General features: G+C 43.0%; 2 protein-coding genes across 2 annotated transcripts; one reads left to right on the top strand and one right to left on the bottom strand.

Moving 5' to 3' along the window:
- Positions 1 to 474: 474 nt before the first annotated feature.
- LOC121720698 lies at positions 475 to 6281 on the top strand. Its single transcript, XM_042107052.1, has 4 exons — positions 475 to 629; positions 868 to 1239; positions 4942 to 5038; positions 5153 to 6281. Exons 1-4 carry the CDS (start codon positions 578 to 580, stop codon positions 5199 to 5201), a joined length of 570 nt encoding a protein of 189 aa, XP_041962986.1. The 5' UTR covers positions 475 to 577; the 3' UTR covers positions 5202 to 6281.
- Positions 6282 to 8127: 1846 nt separating this feature from the next.
- Positions 8128 to 18724, bottom strand: si:dkey-33i11.1 (B-cell receptor CD22). Its single transcript, XM_042107047.1, has 12 exons — positions 18523 to 18724; positions 18285 to 18348; positions 17538 to 17894; positions 16667 to 16924; positions 16061 to 16330; positions 13380 to 13649; positions 12507 to 12776; positions 10687 to 10768; positions 10362 to 10410; positions 9766 to 9855; positions 9429 to 9571; positions 8128 to 9214 (listed from the first exon to the last, which is right to left on the bottom strand). The coding sequence occupies exons 1-12, from the start codon at positions 18553 to 18555 to the stop codon at positions 9112 to 9114; spliced, it is 1989 nt and encodes a 662-aa protein (XP_041962981.1). The 5' UTR covers positions 18556 to 18724; the 3' UTR covers positions 8128 to 9111.
- Positions 18725 to 19552: the final 828 nt, after the last annotated feature.

Genomic DNA, 19552 nt, shown 5'->3' with positions numbered 1-19552 from the left:
GCGTTTGCCAGTGACCAATCCCTGTGAGGCCCCAAGATAGCACTATTATGTTGCACTGTTATGTTGCAGTACTGGTAGGTTATGGACTGTCAGGAGGATGAATTGTCCCATGGGCTACTTGTTGTAGACTACGCCTAAATACTCCAGGTGCAATAGACATCTGTATTTTTCCACATCTGTAATAGCATAGGCTTGCATACTGTAAACAGCAATTACAGTGTTAATGTCAAGTAAGGGATCATTACTTAGCTTTGATGTCTCAGTACTTCTTAGAAAAGGAACTTATAAAAGGGAAGTCAGACAGACACTCAACCATGCACGCACACACACACACACACACACACACACACACACACACACACACAAACACACACACACACACGTACGCGCGCACACACACACACACACACACACACACACACAGACACATTGTCTCTCTCTCTCTCTCTCTCTATCTCTAATCAGTCACACAAGCACACACAGACATACACACGCCCATAGCACAACAATGCACACATGCATTCTCTTTGGATGAACTAGATGGCAGAGGCAGCTGCGACTGTGAGAAGTGAAAGAGATGGTTGTGAAATGCTTTGATGCTGGACTGCTTCTAACACTGTTCCTGTCTGGTAAGATTGGAGTTTGTGTGTTTTTTGTCTCTGTGCATATTTGTAAACTTTCATTCAAGTTGATTTATTGATTGATTGGCATGCACTCTCATCTCATTTTTATTTTCAGTCGTTATCCATAAAGCAAATTAACTATTTGATGATTGGAGAATGTGACATTCTGACCTCAGTTGAACGGGTACTGTTGAGTGTCTCTCTGGGGTTCCTCACATCTTGTCCTTGTGTCCTGACCTTTCAGTTGACCTCTCTGTATCCTGGGATGTCCACTTGCCACACGGCCCACTCCATGCAACACCCAACTCCTCCATAGTTCTCCCTTGCTCCTATGACTTTCCGGAAAGAGGCCGTTACAAGGTGACCTCAGAGATGTGGTGCTTGGGCCAGAGTCATTGCATCACACAGAGGTACATATACCACAGTGCCGGGATCTTTCTGGAGCCAGCGTACCTGGGCAGAGTGGAGTACCTGGGCAGCCTGGGAAGTGGAAACTGCTCCCTACGGATCTCGGCACTCAGAGCGTCTGACAGTGGTGTCTATGTGTTTCGTTTCATCACAGACCATCCATTGGCCAAGCTTCCCGGTCAGAAGGGGATTGAACTTGAAATAACAGGTAAGAACTTGTTTTGAATGTAATATAAGATCTTGGTCATATCTAAGCTCTAAAACTCTATTCTGCTATCGCCATTCAGTGTAATGCCTTGTCAAACAAATTTATTATAGACAGTTGCTTTTAGTATTAGTATTTAGTATATTGTATTCTAATCTAGAGTAATATTCTCAATAAACCAACAACTCATGTTGAAGCAACTGAACGGTCATCTAGAGTCTAGACTACAAATTGTGATTAGTATGAAAGCGACCATTATCGATGACTAGGGGAAAGATTTCCTTCTAGGAAATGCCAGGCAATGGCTGACTAACTGAATAACTGTTGTCATGTTGTCATGACTTGGTATGACAGTTTCAAACAAAACATCCTCTTCCATTCCTGTAGCCTTTTAAGGACATCTTAGTGTCTCTTTGGTCTTGCTGACGTCTCCAAATGTTGGATCAGTTATCAGTAATCCTGATAAAAAATTAAAAAAAACTCACTGATAATATACCCCCCACTGGATGTAGTATGATCCTGTTCTTTCTAGTGATTAAGATAATGTTACTCTATTATGTTCAGTATATTCCATCATAGCTATAAATAACCTATTCCTTTTATCTGAGGAACTAGGCAGTCACAAAGTGTCATGTGACAGTGACTATTTGACTGAAACTACCCTGGTGAAAAAAAAAGAAGTTCTTCTGCACTCAAGTTTCAAGCACAGAAGTATACATCCCGTTTAAGAGTAAACATGCCAATCACATTCTTATGCTGTAGATCATACCGTCTCTCTCAATTGCTTGAATATGACTGACCACTCTGACATAAAGTTTTCAAAGCAATTAACACAGGCCTATAATAAAATCACACATACCATATTATATTTGCAAAAGGCTCTAACACCCATATAAGCTTCTAAACATGTGACAAAAGCTAATGATTACTTTGAACGAACAACCTGTGTATGTCTTCAGTTCATAATTGCACAATCCACAACAAAATACAAAACACAGTTTTCAATACGAGTTTTTTTTTCTGTGCTATTTGCTGATACTTCACGTATAGTAAGTGCAAAAAAGGCAGGCAAGCATATCACTATGAGTTGTGTTCTCTCTTCTCACAGTGTGACTTAAGGCTACACTTCTATGACATGTCATTGTATTGGTGGTGTGTTAGGTGTAATTGAGTGCCTGTCACTTTAAGGGCCTGAGATTAGCCTAATTACATTTCTGAGTGGATTGGAAGGCTTGTATCTCACTGTTTTCGGCTAGAGTGGATATAACTTTTTGGATAAGGACTGATTTCACAAAGGTGTATTAGCTAATCCTGTAGAGTTGCATGTGTTTCTATAGGCCTCTGAAGTTTGCCAACAAAAAGCTACCATCTTTGCCAATATAAGGGCATCCAGTATCATGAGATTTTTCCTATTATGGGAAAATACTGTAATATGGGGGTTTTGAATTATCTAACTTGTTAAACTCTCGTGGGGATGAAGAAGTCGGAAATTCAAACGTTTTGCTGTACACACTTTTGTCTTCTGCCTTCGAGTGGATACTGTGATCTCAATACTGAGGGAGAGCAGGTGGTGTCAAATCAACGTTAATTCGAGTCAGACGCGAAATTCAACATCTACGGCATGAGTGATTAAACTACTTAAAGTAGGGCATCGAAAGAGTTCTATAACTGTAGGCTGCAAAACCTCAAGTTATATTCATGCACAAGCAAACTAAGCTGTATATTTGGGAAAATATAAGCCGTGATTTGGGAAAAGCCTGTAAAAGTCCTTGCAGGAAGCGATTACATCAATGTTTTTTGGTATATCCTGTTTTAAATATTTTTTTCCCGAAGTGTTTACAACTTAGCGTTAACTAATAATTGTTGCAAACTGGACTACGAACAAAATATTAGTGCATTCCTGGATCTACATCCTTATGCATGCTTCCTGCCAGGACTTTTACGGGCTTTTCCCAAATCACGGAAGAAACGTCGATGCAGCGGTATAGTAGCAGATAATCAGGCAAGTCTTATTTAAATAAACTCCTGGTGCACTTACAAACTTTCTAATGCCTCGTTATTGGACTAAAGGTCATAGTTGTACTACTGCAGAAGTTGCGTACCATTCAGGGCATTATTAGTGGGGTAATTTACGAGATAAAAGTTGGTTCCATCACGACTGCAGAACGTCATTAGTTTCTGACAGCGCTACTCGACCAGGGTTCGACCAAGGGAAAAAAGGTTCTGGGAGGGTGTTTGGCTCGGGTCATGGTGCAAAGGACCCTAGGGTGAAATTACTCCGAACCATCGCTTTAAGTGCCTCCCACTAATTGTCGCATATGTGGGAGGGGTGGGGGTTTGGGGGTCCTCCCCCAGAATTTTTTTAATTTGTTTGATGTGATTTCCTGTATTCTGGTGCATTTTGGGGATGGCCAATACTAAATTCAATCAGATTCATAGTCTACATCCTGATTTGTTGATATTGAGGCAATGATTCCATGCAAAGGCTTGGGCTTCAGGGCCCCCTGACCCCTTGGGACCCTGGGCCTGGGCCCGGTAGGCCCGTGCAGTAATCCATCCCTGTGGCTACCTCTGATCAGTCAGAGTGATAGTGTAGGCTACACAGAGGACAAAAGGTCAAGAAGGGCCATCTGACCAGAGCAAGTGTTTGCGGTCAGAGAAACATTAACCTGTCCATTAGCTATTTATTCTTCATAACACAGGTTTTTACTAACCTCAGTCTGTCAGTCAGCTCATTATTTTGCTGATTGCGGTCTACCAGGGGAACAATATGGCAGTTGTGGACAGTTATTGGGGTGTGACCATACTGTAGCTTCACGTGTATATTTGGTTAACAAGAAAATTAAGCAAGAGGCCAAAGGGTTATCTGAGGATAGAAAAGTTTATATGACAACACCCAAAAACGCTGTGTAAGGTGGTTTATTGGTTTGCCAATACGTCAGTCATCTACTGAGAAGGTGAACACCAAATTCTGTTTGGATTGTTGCATACAGTATAAGAAATAGGAGGCACTTTTGACCCCTTTGTGAGGATAAAGGATGAAGCACAACTGCTCGTATCCATTTTCAGTGCTCCACGACACTTGTAAATATGAATATTTAAGGGTAATGCAAGGATTTTGTATTTAATTAGGTGTGCCCGACCGATTTGAGGGCCGCTTGGCCCAAATATTCCTCGGCCATTTTTTGCCCCAGTCCGTCCCTGTTGAGGTCTATTAGATCTATGACAATTTATGAGGGTATGACAAACTGTTTTGAGGATATGACAAACTTGTAAAATTGATGAAATTGAATTGAAACACATTTGCTAAGAAGGTGACAATAAAGGTCAACGGGATGACCTTAGTGTCATCATGTGGGAAATATTATCCTACAGTGTCTAAAATTAAACTAGGTTCAATACTGCCCAACCCTGCACACCCACTCCACGCCCTGAAAGTGATAAACAGCAGCACCTTCAGTCAAAAACTTTATAATGCACAAATATAACTTTCCTTTATTTTTTTTTTTTTTATTTGAACTTATTAGGTTTGGATGTCAATGTGTGGTGTTATGTCTGTCTTGAAGCTGCTGTGACACTGTAAATCCTGTAAAGGATGAATCCTATCCTACTGTAGGATAATGTTTCATACAAAGCACTTTGAATCCTCATGAAGACATGATAATTCTTTTCTAAATAGTTTTCCTAATGTTCACAATGACACAGAAAACACCCAGGCATCCAGGGGGAGCCATGTGGGGTGGATACTTGGCCTTCTGATAGCAACGACAGTGGGTGCAGTGGCAGTGTTTTACTGTATGAGGTCAGTAAGCATGCCCTACCAATGACACGCACATACATGCAATCTAATAAGATGTACAGTATGCACTTGAATTGAAGGGCCATAATAATGAACTCACTTTTAATCTGATTGCAGAAGGACCCGCCAAAGATCACATCAGGCAGTGAGCTTAAACATGACATGAATAAAGCCTGAAAGAGGTGTTGAAGCGATATCAACACCTTCATCTAAAAGAATTCATAAAGATGACAAGATGCGGTGAAAATGACATCTTTATAGACTGCGGAACCATTGTACATCAGTGCAATGCTTCAGAGATACAGTATAAGCCATCATTCCCTTTCAGTTGTCCTGCTGATATATGACATTGATATGTACACATTTGTAGTATTTATTAAAACTATTCCAACTTATTGTTCAATCGAGTTCAATATTACCACAAACATTAACTTTACTTCTCAGCACTGAACAAAATGCACAGCCGTGAGACTCTGATGATATGTGTTTGCATACAGAAATAAATTTCATTTATTTGTTCCTGGATGCTCTAGGTAAATTGGCATCCTAAAGCGTGTGTAATTATCTATGGGCTGCAATCGGATTGGGACTCAATACAATGTAATACCTAGAGTTGCCTTGGTGACCTTGTTTTTTTCCTGCCCCTGTCACTTTAATGTTTGCTCTAAAGGGATCAAGGACAAAGTTCAAGCTGGGTCCTACAAAGCACTTTGAGACATATCCTTATGTTATTGTAGCCTGGTAAACTAAACTCATTCACAAAGTGAATAGAGTCCGGTCACTCCTAATTGGGAAACCTTTCACACACTCACATGGGCGTAGACTTTGTGCTAACTTTAAAATCATTGGTCCAGCCTCACCAGTCACATTGATAAGGGATTCATAACATTACTTCTACTTCGCATAAGCCTTACAAACTGATAATAAACAACATTGGCAGTCAGGAAACAATGTATGTTGGCCTAACTTTGCTGTAAATAAATCTACACATTCTTCTGACTGCAATTTTTGATGTCTGCATTTGCATTACGTTGGAGTTGGTACAGTACTGCCGTTTACCTCAGCCACTTTCGATTGTGAAACTATAGCATCATCCCCTTTCGTCACTGATTGGGCAGGTAATCTGCTGACCGATGGAAATGTTAGTGAATTATGGTGTTCCAGACTAGTATGTCTCTGAAAGGAGATCTAGGTGGGTGTGGTAATGTTATTGTGCTATATTAATAAAAATGAAAGTATAACTGAATTGAATGGAATTTCCCCTGATGAACTAATTTCCCTTTTCACAGTGAATTAGGCCTATTCCAACTAGATGTACCGCAGAACGGTACAAAATATGACCGCCGCCCAGTCCAGCACATGTTTTCCACAAAAATAAGTCACGCTGAAAGGCATATATGATTCTTACTGTCTCACTGAATTGCATTATGCACACTCAATTCTCACTGTTATCTGCTAGACAACAAGTACCAAAACATGATTAGTTCATAGATTTCACATGTAATATACATTTTATACAACCCCACTCCCATCTTGCCTGTTCATAATTCGGAGAAATTCTTGAATTGTGTGCATGTGTGCGTGTACATGTTTATGTTTATGTGTGTGTGGGTGGGTGTGTGTGCGTGCATGTGTGTGTTTGCCTGTTTATGTGCCTGTGTGTGTGCATGTGCATGCATGCGTATATATGTCTACTGTGTGAGTATGTGTCATATGTAGGATTACTGTGAATGTATGTGTGTGCGTGTGTACAGTATCTGTTTATGCACATGTGTGCATATGGAATGGGTTTACATGACCCCTGGAGGCAAACATACGCAAAAAATTGGTCATCCTAGGCCCTACGGTTCTCAAGATATTCACAGAAAACTGTGTCTGCCCTACCCTCCTTTCGGGGGGTCCAGTCCAGCGAGGGGGCTACAGATCAAAATGAAAAGCGATGGCTCCATGCTATCCATGTGGGGGTACATGCCCACCAAGTTTCGTGTACCCCGGTCTTTCAGTGTCCCGGGAATCCTTGTTGGTGTACGGTCACTAAATGTACACATAAATGATTTTATTGTAAGGCCCCCCATGAACGAAAGTCCACGAAACTTAGCATGCATTCGGAGGGTGTCATAATGATCCTACACTTTCAATTTCGTGCAGTTTTTACCATGTCAGCCAGAGATATTGTGATGAAAACACCTAATATTTTGCTTTTTCATTTTTAACTAGATGGCGCTATACATGAAATAAGTGGTAATGGGATGGGTTGACATGCCCCCTTAAGACCAACATACAAAAAAAGGTGGACCTCCTAGGCCCTACGGTTCTTGAGATATTCACAGAAAACTGTCTCCGGCCACCTACAGGCCAGTTGGTGTATAGTAACATAAATTAATTTATTGTGTGGCCCCCCATGAACGTAATTCCACGAAACTTGGCGTGCAATCAGAGGGTGTCATAATGATCCTACACTTCCAATTTCGTGAAGTTTTGACTATGTTAGGTCACAGATACCTGTGATTACAACACCTCATTTTTACTTTTTTGTGTTTAACTAGGTGGCACTATACATGAAATGAGTGGTTATGGAATGGGTTAACATGGCCCTTTGAGATCAACATACAAAAAAAAAAATGGTCCTCCTAAACCGTACGGTTCTCGAGATATTCACAGAAAACTGTGTCTGCCCTACCCTCCTTTCGGGGGTCTAGTCCAGCAGGGGGGGCTACAGATCAAAACGAAAACAGGAGGTTCCATGCTATCCATGTGGGGTTACATGCCCACCAAGTTTCGTGTACCCCGGTCTTACAGTGTCCCGGGAATCCTTGACGGAAATTTGGACATGCTTCGCTGCGCGGCGGTCATAATAATACCAAACAATGCATACCAGTCACAACAGTAGATGGCACTAGCTCTCTCATTTCAACTGCAAATGCAGTTGAGCCAGTTGCTCAACTGCATTTGAGCAACTGGCAAAAGGCAGACACTCATTTGCTGTGATACATATTAACACAACTTTATTTTAAAAACTGTATTAAATGAAATTTAACGAATATGCAGGAACCTGCTGAACAATTTGATGCTTAGTTTTTGGTGGGGAAAAGGTTAACATAACCACACAACACTGGATGAGCATTTAATTTCTTATTCAGCATACATCTTTTAACAAAAATGATACTGCCATGGTCCTTTTCCACTAAATTGGTGATCATTCAGCAAAAAAAAAAAAAAAGAGAAGCATCCTTGTCACAATTTGTATGGTCAGCCTCATATTGCGTGCCTTTGGTACAATGTACGTAATCTATAATGACCTTACATTAGTTACATTTTTTATTGCATTGTTCTCCATGTCTTGTAAGTAGTCAAACATTGGTTTAATTGTCTTAATCCTTCCCCCTTGTACATCATCATGTAATCAGATGACGTAATCTTGACATAAAAAGTAATCTTTCCTTTTTCGGTTGAATTCTAGTGTTTGAGTCCTTATTTTTAAATGGCTTATTTAGTGCATTTAGTGAACTCACAGCCAACTACTAAATACTGACATGAGGGTCAATATAATGGCAAGACATTTAATTTATGATAGCACAGGACGCAGTATCACATGGGTAATTCAAACTGACATAATATTTGGTATCATATCAAAAGCTAGGCTAAACGTTTAATATTTTCTTATTTGTGAAAAAAATGTTTAAATTTCAGTTGTTCACATGGAATGTTAGTATAGCAAAATAAGAAATGACAAATGGACAGGCAAATAGTACCAATCTCGTCAGCACAATAAGTGAAGTCATCATAGGGTGCTGTTCCATGGCTGGACAGGACAGAGACGTTTCCCCTGTCCATATTCAAAGGTTGACCTCCCAAGTCAACCTAAGGAGTCAACCTAACCTAAGAAGACACATGATTTATTTTCCCTTAGGCCTATTGTTTTAAGCAAACTGTTTCTAAACTTAATTTAATCTTATTTTGTGCTCAAACCATGTACACAACTTGTAGGCGAAGGGAGTTAAAACTTGATATCCAGTCTGCACAAGGAAATGAATGTGGGTGTAAATGTCAAATAGTTGTACATCTAAGCAGTAACTTCATGGCTGCTCATTGGATAAGACGGAGTAAATGACATTAGATCGATCCCTGCTGCCTTTATTGCCATCTAGTGGTAGATGAGTGATCTGCACCTGGTCCAAACTGAGGTAACAAAACAAAATGGAAAGTAATTTCATTTCACAGCTTTACTGTTGACATAGCAAAATATTATATATATATATCATATCATCAACATTATATCAAAAAATGTATGATATATTTTATGTTTTGAACTAAAATACTGAATACAGCTCCATGAAATCATGAAATCAGAATGTTGGTATGTTGATATCCTCATGCTGTCCCTTGACCTCACCTGGGCATTCTAGAGTAATGAACAGTGATGTAATTGAGCTTGCCATCATCTTCGGTGTTCTGTGTGACCTCTGTCAAGGGCACGATGGATGGGTGCAGGCTGTCCATGCTCTCAGTGTCATCACAAGACTCCTCTGGTTCCTCCTGTGAAGGAAACACACACACACACACACACACACACACACACAAACACACACACACACACACACACATACAAATACACACCCTCAATTGGTTCACATATTGGTCCACCTATTGGTCCACAATTGGCAAATGAAATCTCAAGCCAGAGTGCAGGAAAATCATCATCTTGTTGTTTTTGCCGTCTGTGAACTTACCGGGATGTCGGTCATCTTGGAACTCCTGAGCTGAAAGGTATCCTGTGGGCACTCGTAGAATAGTGTCTCAGGCATCACTGCTGACCTCCGCTGAGGTTGAAAGTCAAAACAAAGGGTATGACATCTCAGGAAGACCATACTCACTCAACTTTACATAGCAAAAACGAAGAATCCGTAAAAGTTGCATCCGCTTTATCACATTTTATTCTTTCATTTTCTCCCTCATATTTACAGTAAAGGTGCTCTATGCGATGTTGGGTAACGTCACTTCTGTTCAAACAAAACAGAGAGCTAGCCCACTACTCGTACTAAATGTCCATCAACTGTGCATGACTGGCTAAAACAGTTTGTTATGTTTTTGATTAAGTTGTTTTTGTTGCTGTTTTTGGAGCCTGGGCTGTCCGCAGAGATTGCGTTCTTTTACAGTGTATTCAGGGCACATGCAGCAAGCGGATGGTGAGGTGATGTTTGCTGTATGTGACAAAAAAATGCTTTAGCTTAGAAACCGCGTAACATCGCTTAGAGCTCCTTTAATGACTTTCTCCATTTTATATTTCAGCATGTTCATTTTGAACAGGAGACAGAATGCCACTGACCGTTTTCACCTGCCCGTGGTGCTCAGGGTCCACTCTGTGCATGTTCTTGCTGTGGAACGAGGCAAACGGACACAACGGCATGTCAACTTTAATAAACCCTGGCTCAGGTGTCACATGTTACTTCAGCTATAAACAGGAAAAGATGTCAACCCTCTTGTGCTATGGTTTAGGGCTCTCCCAATGTGGCCAATCATCAACCAAGCCTATTTCACATAACACAACACAATGCAGGATTCAGCAACAGTGCACAATTGACTGGAGACAGCCACAAAAAGCACTATATGCTGTACCCGTAGCGCAACCAATAAAGAGAGAGTAAAGTCACCTGATCATGACAGCCACCGTGAGTGAGATGAGTCCCACAGTCACTCCCATGGCAGAGGCAAGAGCTATCACCTTCAATCGACCTGTTAATCGACATGCAGAGGGCAAGCTTACTGTAGACCTGGTGGTTCTTCTGAGGAGCATTTCATGAATATATTTTCCATATGCTTTTAGACAAGTTACAGATGCATGGCTTACAGTCACTTCAACTTTTTATGAGCATAAAAATGGCAATTATCCAATCCAAATACATTAGTCCATTGTGACCTGCAGAAATACAAGAACTAGAGTGTGAGAGGTCATGTCATAAATTTGCTTATAGCATGGAAAGAGAAGTCACCGAGGTTACTAGAATTCTGCATCAGTCTGACAGTCTGTTTGCACAAAATGGTAAACTTCAGACTAGACATGTTATCAAATAATTTCCTCTCCTCCTCTTTGATTCTTGCTGTGCCAAGTTCAGAGATTACTCATTTGCGCATCCAAAGGTCAGAATCAGATCTGAACTCGATTGACCCACCACTTACAAAGAGTAAGTGACATTGGTGACTCATATGTCAGAGCCTCACATGGATTGCATTGCTCAATGTGTCTATCTACAGATGACTGCATTACAGAAAACAGTGAAGAGGGATATAAGGAGCAGGTTATTTCAGTTCACCTCAATAAGAAGAACTTATGTCAGCAAATTAGACAGAGACAAGTCCAAGAATATAGATGCAAGACTGCAAGAAATGACACAGTGTAGGCTACTTGATGAAATCAACTTGGAAGTGAAATAGAAATATACTATCTTGAAAATAAAAACAGAATAACTAATTATAATACAATTACTAAAGAAAGAGCTGTGACACTCATGCTGTGTGTACATTGTGTGTGTGTGTGTGAATTGTGCATGTGTGTGTGTGTTTTTGTGTGTGTGTGTAAATGTGTCTGCGCATGTGTGTGTGTGTGTATAAGTATTAAGTATATATACTCTTTTGATCCCGTGAGGGAAATTTGGTCTCTGCATTTATCCCAATCCGTGAATTAGTGAAACACACACAGCACACAGTGTACACACAGTGAGGTGAAGCACACACTAATCCTGGCGCAGTGAGATGCCTGCATCAACAGCGGCGCTCGGGGAGCAGTAAGGGGTTAGGTGCCTTGCTCAAGGGCACTTCAGCCGTGCCTACTGGTCGGGGTTCGAATCGGCAACCCTCCGGTTACAAGTCCAGAGTGCTAACCAGTAGGCCACGGCTGCCCCGTGTGTGTGTGTGTGTGTGTGTGTGTGTGTGCGGGCATGTGTGTGTGTGTGCGTGTGTGTGTGCGCGCATGTGTGGGTGTGTGTGTGTGTCTGCGCATGTGTGTGTGTGTGTGTGTGTGTGCGCGCGCATGTGTGTGTGTGTGTGTGTGTGTGTGTGTGTCTGCGCATGTGTGTGTGTCTGTGCATGTGTGTGTGTGGGTGTGTGTGTGTGTCTGCGCATGTGTGTGCGTGTGTGTGTGCGCGCATGTGTGGGTGTGTGTGTGTGTCTGCGCATGTGTGTGTGTGTGTGTGTGTGTGCGCGCGCATGTGTGTGTGTGTGTGTGTGTGTGTGTGTGTCTGCGCATGTGTGTGTGTCTGTGCATGTGTGTGTGTGGGTGTGTGTGTGTGTGTGCGCGCGCATGTGTGGGTGTGTGTGTGTGTCTGCACATGTGTGTGTGTGTGTTTGTGTGTGTCTGCGCATGTGTGTGTGTGTGTGTGTCTGCGCATGTGTGTGTGTATGCCTATGCATGTGTGTGTGTGTCTGCGTGTTGTGTGTGTGCACAATGTGTACATGCAAGTGTCCATTTCCTGACCTCGCACCCGAACAGTGAGCACTGGGGAGCTGTGCGTGCCGATGCGATTGCGGGCCTCGCAGTAGTACTGGCCGCTGGCACGGGGGCTGACCTCAGCGATGGTGTAGCTGGGGCCCGATCGGGTTTCCCAGGCGTCAGCGGCATTGATCCGATACCAGGTGTAGTTCTCCACCGCCGGGTTGGCCTGGCTGCTGCACGTCAGGGTCAGCGAGCCGCCCGCGTCGATCACGTTGGATGGACGCGCCCAGACCGAGGTGTTCTTGGGTGCGTCTAAGGAGGAGAGAGAGGAGAGGTGGATGAAAAAAAGGAGGAAAAAAGAAGGAGCATGATAAGTGGAGAGGAAAGAGTGCGAGGTTTCACATGCGAAAGAGAGGTGTAAAGAACGTGTGCGAGAGTATGAACAGAGGAGACAGATGGAGGAGAGAGGGGTTGTGTGCCATTGATTGATGACTTGCTCAAGGTTGGTGTGAGGTGAGCTTTGCTTTCACATGGAGTAACTCGAAACAGATCTGGAGCAAAGGTGAGGCAGGCAGACGTCTGCCCAATCAACCAAGAGAAACTGAGTCAGCAAACTTAGACCACCACTTCAAGGAGATGTGGAAGTGTTTGAGGAATACATTTTGGCGGTGACTATAAGATAAAAAAACATTTTAAAAAGTGTAAACTGTGACTAACTCATTCAGTTTCACACATTACAAGAGGTGTTGTGCCCTACTTTTTGCTCAGACTCAAAACACTGAAACAGGAAACCAGAAACTCTTAAAACGGCTGTGGTAAATTGCCAATACCAAATGCGGTCATTTTGTATCAGGAAGCATCTATTTTGGCTTGTGCTGCATCACTCACACACAGTGCAACAGCAACACTACTCACACAGCACAGCCAGGGACACTATCGGCGATGTCTGCTGGCCGAACACGTTCCACACGGTGCAGTAGTACTTTCCACTGTGGGGAGAGCGGACGCTGGGGAAGGTCAGGTTCTGCGATGACCACTTGGTCCAGGGTTGCCCTGCGTTGGCCTTGAACCAGGCATACCTCTCTGCAGGAGGGTTTGCGTTGGTGCTGCAGGTCAGGTTCACTGAGTAGCCCTCCATGATGTCCCCTTTCGGACTGATGAGAATCTTAGTGTTCTTGGGAGCGTCTAAAGAACAGAAGGTAATATAGAAAATATTTGGTACTGTCATAGAGAATATTTAGTCTTTATTATTACAGTATATAAGTAACATTAGACTAAAACCATTGACAACCTATTTGCATCTTGGTGTCAATACACACATCAATGACTTTATTTCACCAGCACTCCCAGGGAATTGGAGATGCAGACCACTTTGCAGGGGAAGAACGCACAGATAAAATGTTTCTCACTACAAACACTAGCCTGCATGTAGGTCTCTGAACCTATTAACCACAGGACGCATTAAAATAGCACACATAATATAGGTCAACACCTAGCAGTGGAGAAGAACTTCCTGTGGATATCACCATGTAGAGTCCAAATATGAAATTTACTAACTAAATTACTGCTCTGGAAATTCACACACACACACACACACACACACACACACACACACACACACACACACACACACACACACACACACACACACACACACACACAGATACACACACAAAGAAAGAGAGAGACATATACATACAATAACGTACACACAAACACTAACAGTGTCCATACGTTTGAGATATACACACACACAGTGGCACACATGTCTACACTCACACACACTTACATACAGTATAGGCACTCACACAACCACACACACACACAACACACACACACACACACACACACACACACACACACACACACACACACACACAAGCATCCACAGTATGTACTGTACACACACACAGGTATACACACACAGGCACATGCAGGCCTGTACATACAGTTTTTCTCGATTGCTTTGACCTGCTTAAGGAAACTGGGATCCACTTGGGCTTCATGAACACTTTCTTTGCACAGCAGAAGTCATCTTGCGAATGTACGAATGTGTTCACACATTTTCATTGGGTTCACACATTTTTCACACCCTTTTACAAAACAGTTAACACAGATGTTGTTTTAAAAACCCCAAACTCTATTGGTTATCCTGTGCTAAACAAAAGGACATCTTTTCACAGGTGGTATAGATTCCTTGCATAAGTCTGAATCTCTGATACACCTGTGTGAAACCTCTTTGCACAATATTTCAATCAGCAATCATTCATTATGCATATGAGATGCCATGTCTGTTCTTTGTTGTTATTTGCAAGTATAGATCTAAAGTACTATATTGCCTATTTGGTGAAGAAGACAGTACAAAAGCTGTTTACTTTAGGTCTATTACGATGAAAAATGACAAGTTGTAGTTCAATGAAATTTGTCTTGCCTAGGTGTTTACTGTAGGATTTACATGTCAATGACAGTTACATCTTGGGAGGAATTAATAAATATTTTTTTATTCAGTACATTTTGTCTTTTCACATTTTTTTCTGATACCAGAAAAATGAGAAAGAAATGGAACAGACATAGCAAAAATGCTCATTTTGTGAACTATATTTTGCATTTTGTTGTCCAGTGTGTAATGATTGATTGAAATCACACAGTGATTTGACGACAGGATGTGTTGCTTGAAGGCAAGATTTGCTTTTGCTGCATGTTTTAAGTGTTTTGAGAGAGTAACAGCCTTTTGCAAACAAATGTGTCATTTGTGTCATTTTGGCCAGAGTGCTTTTGTTCAGACACGGGTGACACTGTTTTGAGAATGTGATGTCAGAGTTGACACAGGCATCAAAACGATCGAGAAAAACTGTAATGCAAGGTCCTGCCGACCACCGGCCCAGTGGGGCAGAGATGACAGGGGGCCAGATGTAAGGTATCCCATTCCTGAACTTAAAGGTGCTCTAAGCGATGCTGGGCAACGTCACTTCTGTTGATTTTCAAACAAAACAGAGAGCTAGCTCGCTATTTCCTCCCCCTCCCTCCCGTGCTGCTCCCGTGCAATTGAAACTCTCCTAAACGTGCATCTTGTCTGTGATTTGCTGGAACAGTTTGTTATGTTTTCATGGGCTAGGTTTGCCCAGGTTGTATTTGTTGCCGTTCTTGGAGCCTGGGCTGTCCACAGAGATGTGTTTTTTATATTCAGGACACAGACAGCTAGCGGTTGGTTAGGTGCTGTTTGCAGTAAATGACTTTTAGCCTAAAAAACGTGTGGTATCGCTTAGCCATAGAGCACCTTTAACCTTAATGATGATATAATGCCAGACACATCTTATAACAACATACAGAATAGGTGCACTAAGACTTTGTACTGGCCTGTGAAGTGATCTATATCGTGTAATAAGTGACCACTCTATGGTGGTGCATATGGTGGTTTGACCACTCTATGGTGGTGCATATGGTGGTGTGACCACTCTATGGTGGTGCATATGGTGGTGTGACCACTTTATGGTGGTGCATATACTGTAGTGGTGTGACCACTCTATGGTGGTGCATATGGTGGTGTGACCACTTTATGGTGGTGTGCTTCCGTGCTGATTGGCTTAGAGGCTTACAGGTGACGTTGAGCAGGGTAGGTCTGGAGCGGTCAGTGCCCAGCGCGTTGCGGGCCACGCAGACGTAGGCGCCGTGGTCCGAGTACTCCAGCCTCCACAGGCGCAGCGTGGGCTTGAAGCTGTCCGGCAAGCTGCCGCTCTCGCCCTCCTTGAACCAGGCGAAGCTCTCCACTGCAGGGGCGCCATCACTGCTGCAGGTCAGAGTCGCCGAGCCCCCCTCCGCTATGGCCCCCCGGGGAATGATGTCCACCTTTGTGGAACGGGGGGCATCTACGAGTGAGTGAAAGAGAGAGAGAGAGAGAGAGAGAGATTTACAAAGAATGATATCTGGTTTTTCAAGAAGTGTTTCATAGTTTCATCACAGTGTTTTGAATGAACATAAAATTAATTTAGTAATTAATTGAACCAACTTAAATTGAATTAGACAAATAAGCTTTATTAAAATTATAGATTATATACTTATAGCAGGTCAAAGTTATATAAATAGCATCAGTTTTAGCATTTCTCCCATACATACTCCACATACATACCACTACACAGCTATGTGAAAGATTATCTTAAATCTTAAATAGTGGTGTGGTGCTGTTTTTTTACTTTACTACTTACACCCTAAAGCCAGGCTGATCCCTGGTGACAGAACGTTCTGTGGTGGGATCAGTCGGCAGTTGTACGTGCCGGCGTGCTGGCTGTTGAAGTTGTAGATGGTGGAGGACTTCTCTGACGACCCCAAACTGACCCCGTTCCGGAGGAGGGTGAAGGTCTTCCCCGCAGCAGCGCACCCCCTGGCCACGCACGTCATGTAGACCGTCTCCCCCCCCGCAAACAGGTTTCCTGCCCGGGCCGGCCGCACCTGGACCTGCAGCTCTGCCGCAAAACACAAACACTTTCATTTACTCTGTCAAGGGCAGCCGTGGCCTACTGGTTAGCGCTTCGGACTTGTAACCGAAGGTTTTGCTGGTTCAAACCCCGACCAGTAGGCACAGCTGAAGTGCCCTCGAGCAAGGCACCTAACTCCCACTGCTCCCCGAACGCCGCTGCTGTTGCAGGCAGCTCACTGCGCCGGGATTAGTGTGTGCTTCACCTCACCGTGTGTTCATTGTGTGCTGAGTGTGTTTCACTAATTCACGGATTGGGGTAAATGCAGAGACCAAATTTCCCCTCAAGGGATCAAAAGAGTATATATACTTATACTTACTCAAGAGAGAAATCAATAACTAAACTGTCTAGTCACAAGTCACAGATACGTACAGTATGTGATATAAAAGGTTGTGGTGTAATTCTATTTGATGGTTATGAAGATTCTTCTTGTGACAGATTTGAGCTTGTCAAACAGGGGTGGATTGTAATAATAAAAGTTAAAAGTGTTCTTTCTTCCTTAGAACCGATGTGTCAGAAAAGTATTGTGATCTGCATGGACCCATGAAACCACACGTTCCTGCCACTTTGTTATTTGTTATGAGATTTTAAGCTGACTCACCTGTGACCGACAGGGTGACAGAATCGGATGATGTCCACCGGCCGTGTTGGTAGTCTGACTCAAATCTGAAGTGGTATTGGCCCGCATCGCTGAGCTTAACATTGGTGATCTGTAGGCTGCACCTCTTGTATCCCCCCATGTACTTGACCCGGTCTCTGAAGGAAGGGCTGACCACTCCGAGGTCCGTATGGTAGGCGTACTCCCTGCGATCCTCAGCCGAGATGTGAAACCACATCACTTTTCTCACGTTGTAGCCCGATGGGTAGTCATAACGACAGGGGAGCGTTACCGTGGTTCCGGCCCAAACGCAGATGTCCTTCCTGGAGAAGGTCACTACCCACTTACTGGCTCTCACGCCTAGGAATGATAGACACACACACACACACACACACACACACACACACACACACACACACACACACACACACATACACAGACACAGACACACACATACACACACACATAACACACACTCACACACAGACACACATACACAAACGCAAGCAGGCACACACACACACACACACACACACATAGAGGATCAGTGAAGTTAGCAATCTGTGCTCAGTCTAGAGAGATGCTGCTGATCGCTCGGCTGACGCCGGTAAAAATAACAGATCGATACGCAATCTGTGTTGGAATACAAGGACACCTGCGACATTTCACCACGATGTACAGTATAGAAGCACTAGGTGCCTTAAGCACACCAGCAAAAACAAAGAATGAAACATCATAAACATTCTTTACCTGTCAAATCGCAGGTGAAGACAGTCATCACCAAAACCCCTATCCACATCTTCAAGCTAAAGCTCTACAACAACCAAGGTGGCAAAACAGAACAACAAGAAAATGAAGTGATGTTAGACTTCATGACTTTTATGAAAAAGTGTTGGATCATCATTGGACTCATTGGAGCATCATGATCAGATTGTATCTAGTTGACATTCAATCAGACATTCATTTACACCCTTGAACGCTGAAGTACCTGGTTCTTCCGATGTCCTCCCTCGCGCTCCATACGCACCACGACGCCAGTCCAAAGTCCACACACGAGGGCTCTGTGGCTAGAGGCTGGCACCCGAATGTAAAGATGAGTGGAAAAGTGAATTAAATCCGAATTCAGATAGGGAAGTGAATGTGGGTGAGAGTGGCCACTACATCTCCCACACACTCACTCTCTCTCTCCGTCTCTCTCTCTTTCTCTCTCTCTCTGGCTCTGTTCCTCACTGTCTCCCGGGCAGAGCTGTCTCCCTCACATGAAACTCAACCTCCTCCCATTGCCCCCCCCCCCACACACACACACACACACACACACCACCACACACCCAAGCCACCTCAGAAGGCTGTGCACTCTAGCCATGCACTGTGACTGACATCCACAACTTCATGTGCAGAGAAGGAGGAGAGGGCCTGCCAGGGCTCCACTCAACTTCACACACAAAACAAAAAATAATCTACAGTATTTACAAGAAGCAGCACACAAACTGACTGAAAAAGGTCAGTGGTCAAAACGCCTCTAAAATGAGAACCAATAAACTCAAATGGTATGCTATGGTGCTATGGTTTTGTGCTTAGATCCTAGATAAAGATTGTGTGTAGATTAGCAGGACTTTTTCCATCAACACACTAACGTGTAACTTATCTGGAACACCTGCAGGTGCTACAGCCTGCGCGAGCTGAGGAGTCTCCGTTCTGTTTCTGAGCATCTCAACAGATAACTGATAAAAGACAGCCCTCACAATAACATGAAAGTACATAAGACACAAAGGCAAGAGTGATAACATCAGATTGCAAATGCTCTCAGTTTCACTACCTGAAGCCTAGTTCTCATCTTAGCATAGATACAGTGGAATGTTGAAATTACACTTTTTCTCTGGGTAAGATTTGAAACAATGTAAAAGACTGCCTGGATGTTCTAGATTCCAGATTCTGGATAGCCTCGATTCTTTTGGTTAAGTTCTAGACTCTAAAACTTAATAAGTGTGAGTTAAGAAATCTCACATCAGAGTAGCTGT

The sequence above is a fragment of the Alosa sapidissima genome, chromosome 10 (assembly GCF_018492685.1).
Source record: "Alosa sapidissima isolate fAloSap1 chromosome 10, fAloSap1.pri, whole genome shotgun sequence".
Classification (NCBI taxonomy): domain Eukaryota; kingdom Metazoa; phylum Chordata; class Actinopteri; order Clupeiformes; family Clupeidae; genus Alosa; species Alosa sapidissima.
Note: the sequence above shows the minus strand (reverse complement) of the source record. Positions and strands in the feature narration are given on the sequence as shown.

Excerpts from the sequence above, each read along its gene's own strand:
- si:dkey-33i11.1 (XM_042107047.1), bottom strand. The coding sequence starts at position 18,555 with ATGGAGCGCGAGGGAGGACATCGGAAGAACCAG. Across the intron at positions 16,925-17,537 it reads TGTCACCCTGTCGGTCACAG|AGCTGCAGGTCCAGGTGCGG; the intron begins GTGAGTCAGCTT and ends GTTTTGCGGCAG. Across the intron at positions 9,572-9,765 it reads CCAAGATGACCGACATCCCG|GAGGAACCAGAGGAGTCTTG; the intron begins GTAAGTTCACAG and ends TTTCCTTCACAG.
- LOC121720698 (XM_042107052.1), top strand. The coding sequence starts at position 578 with ATGGTTGTGAAATGCTTTGATGCTGGACTGCTTCTAACACTGTTCCTG. Across the intron at positions 1,240-4,941 it reads GATTGAACTTGAAATAACAG|AAAACACCCAGGCATCCAGG; the intron begins GTAAGAACTTGT and ends ACAATGACACAG. Across the intron at positions 5,039-5,152 it reads GCAGTGTTTTACTGTATGAG|AAGGACCCGCCAAAGATCAC; the intron begins GTCAGTAAGCAT and ends ATCTGATTGCAG.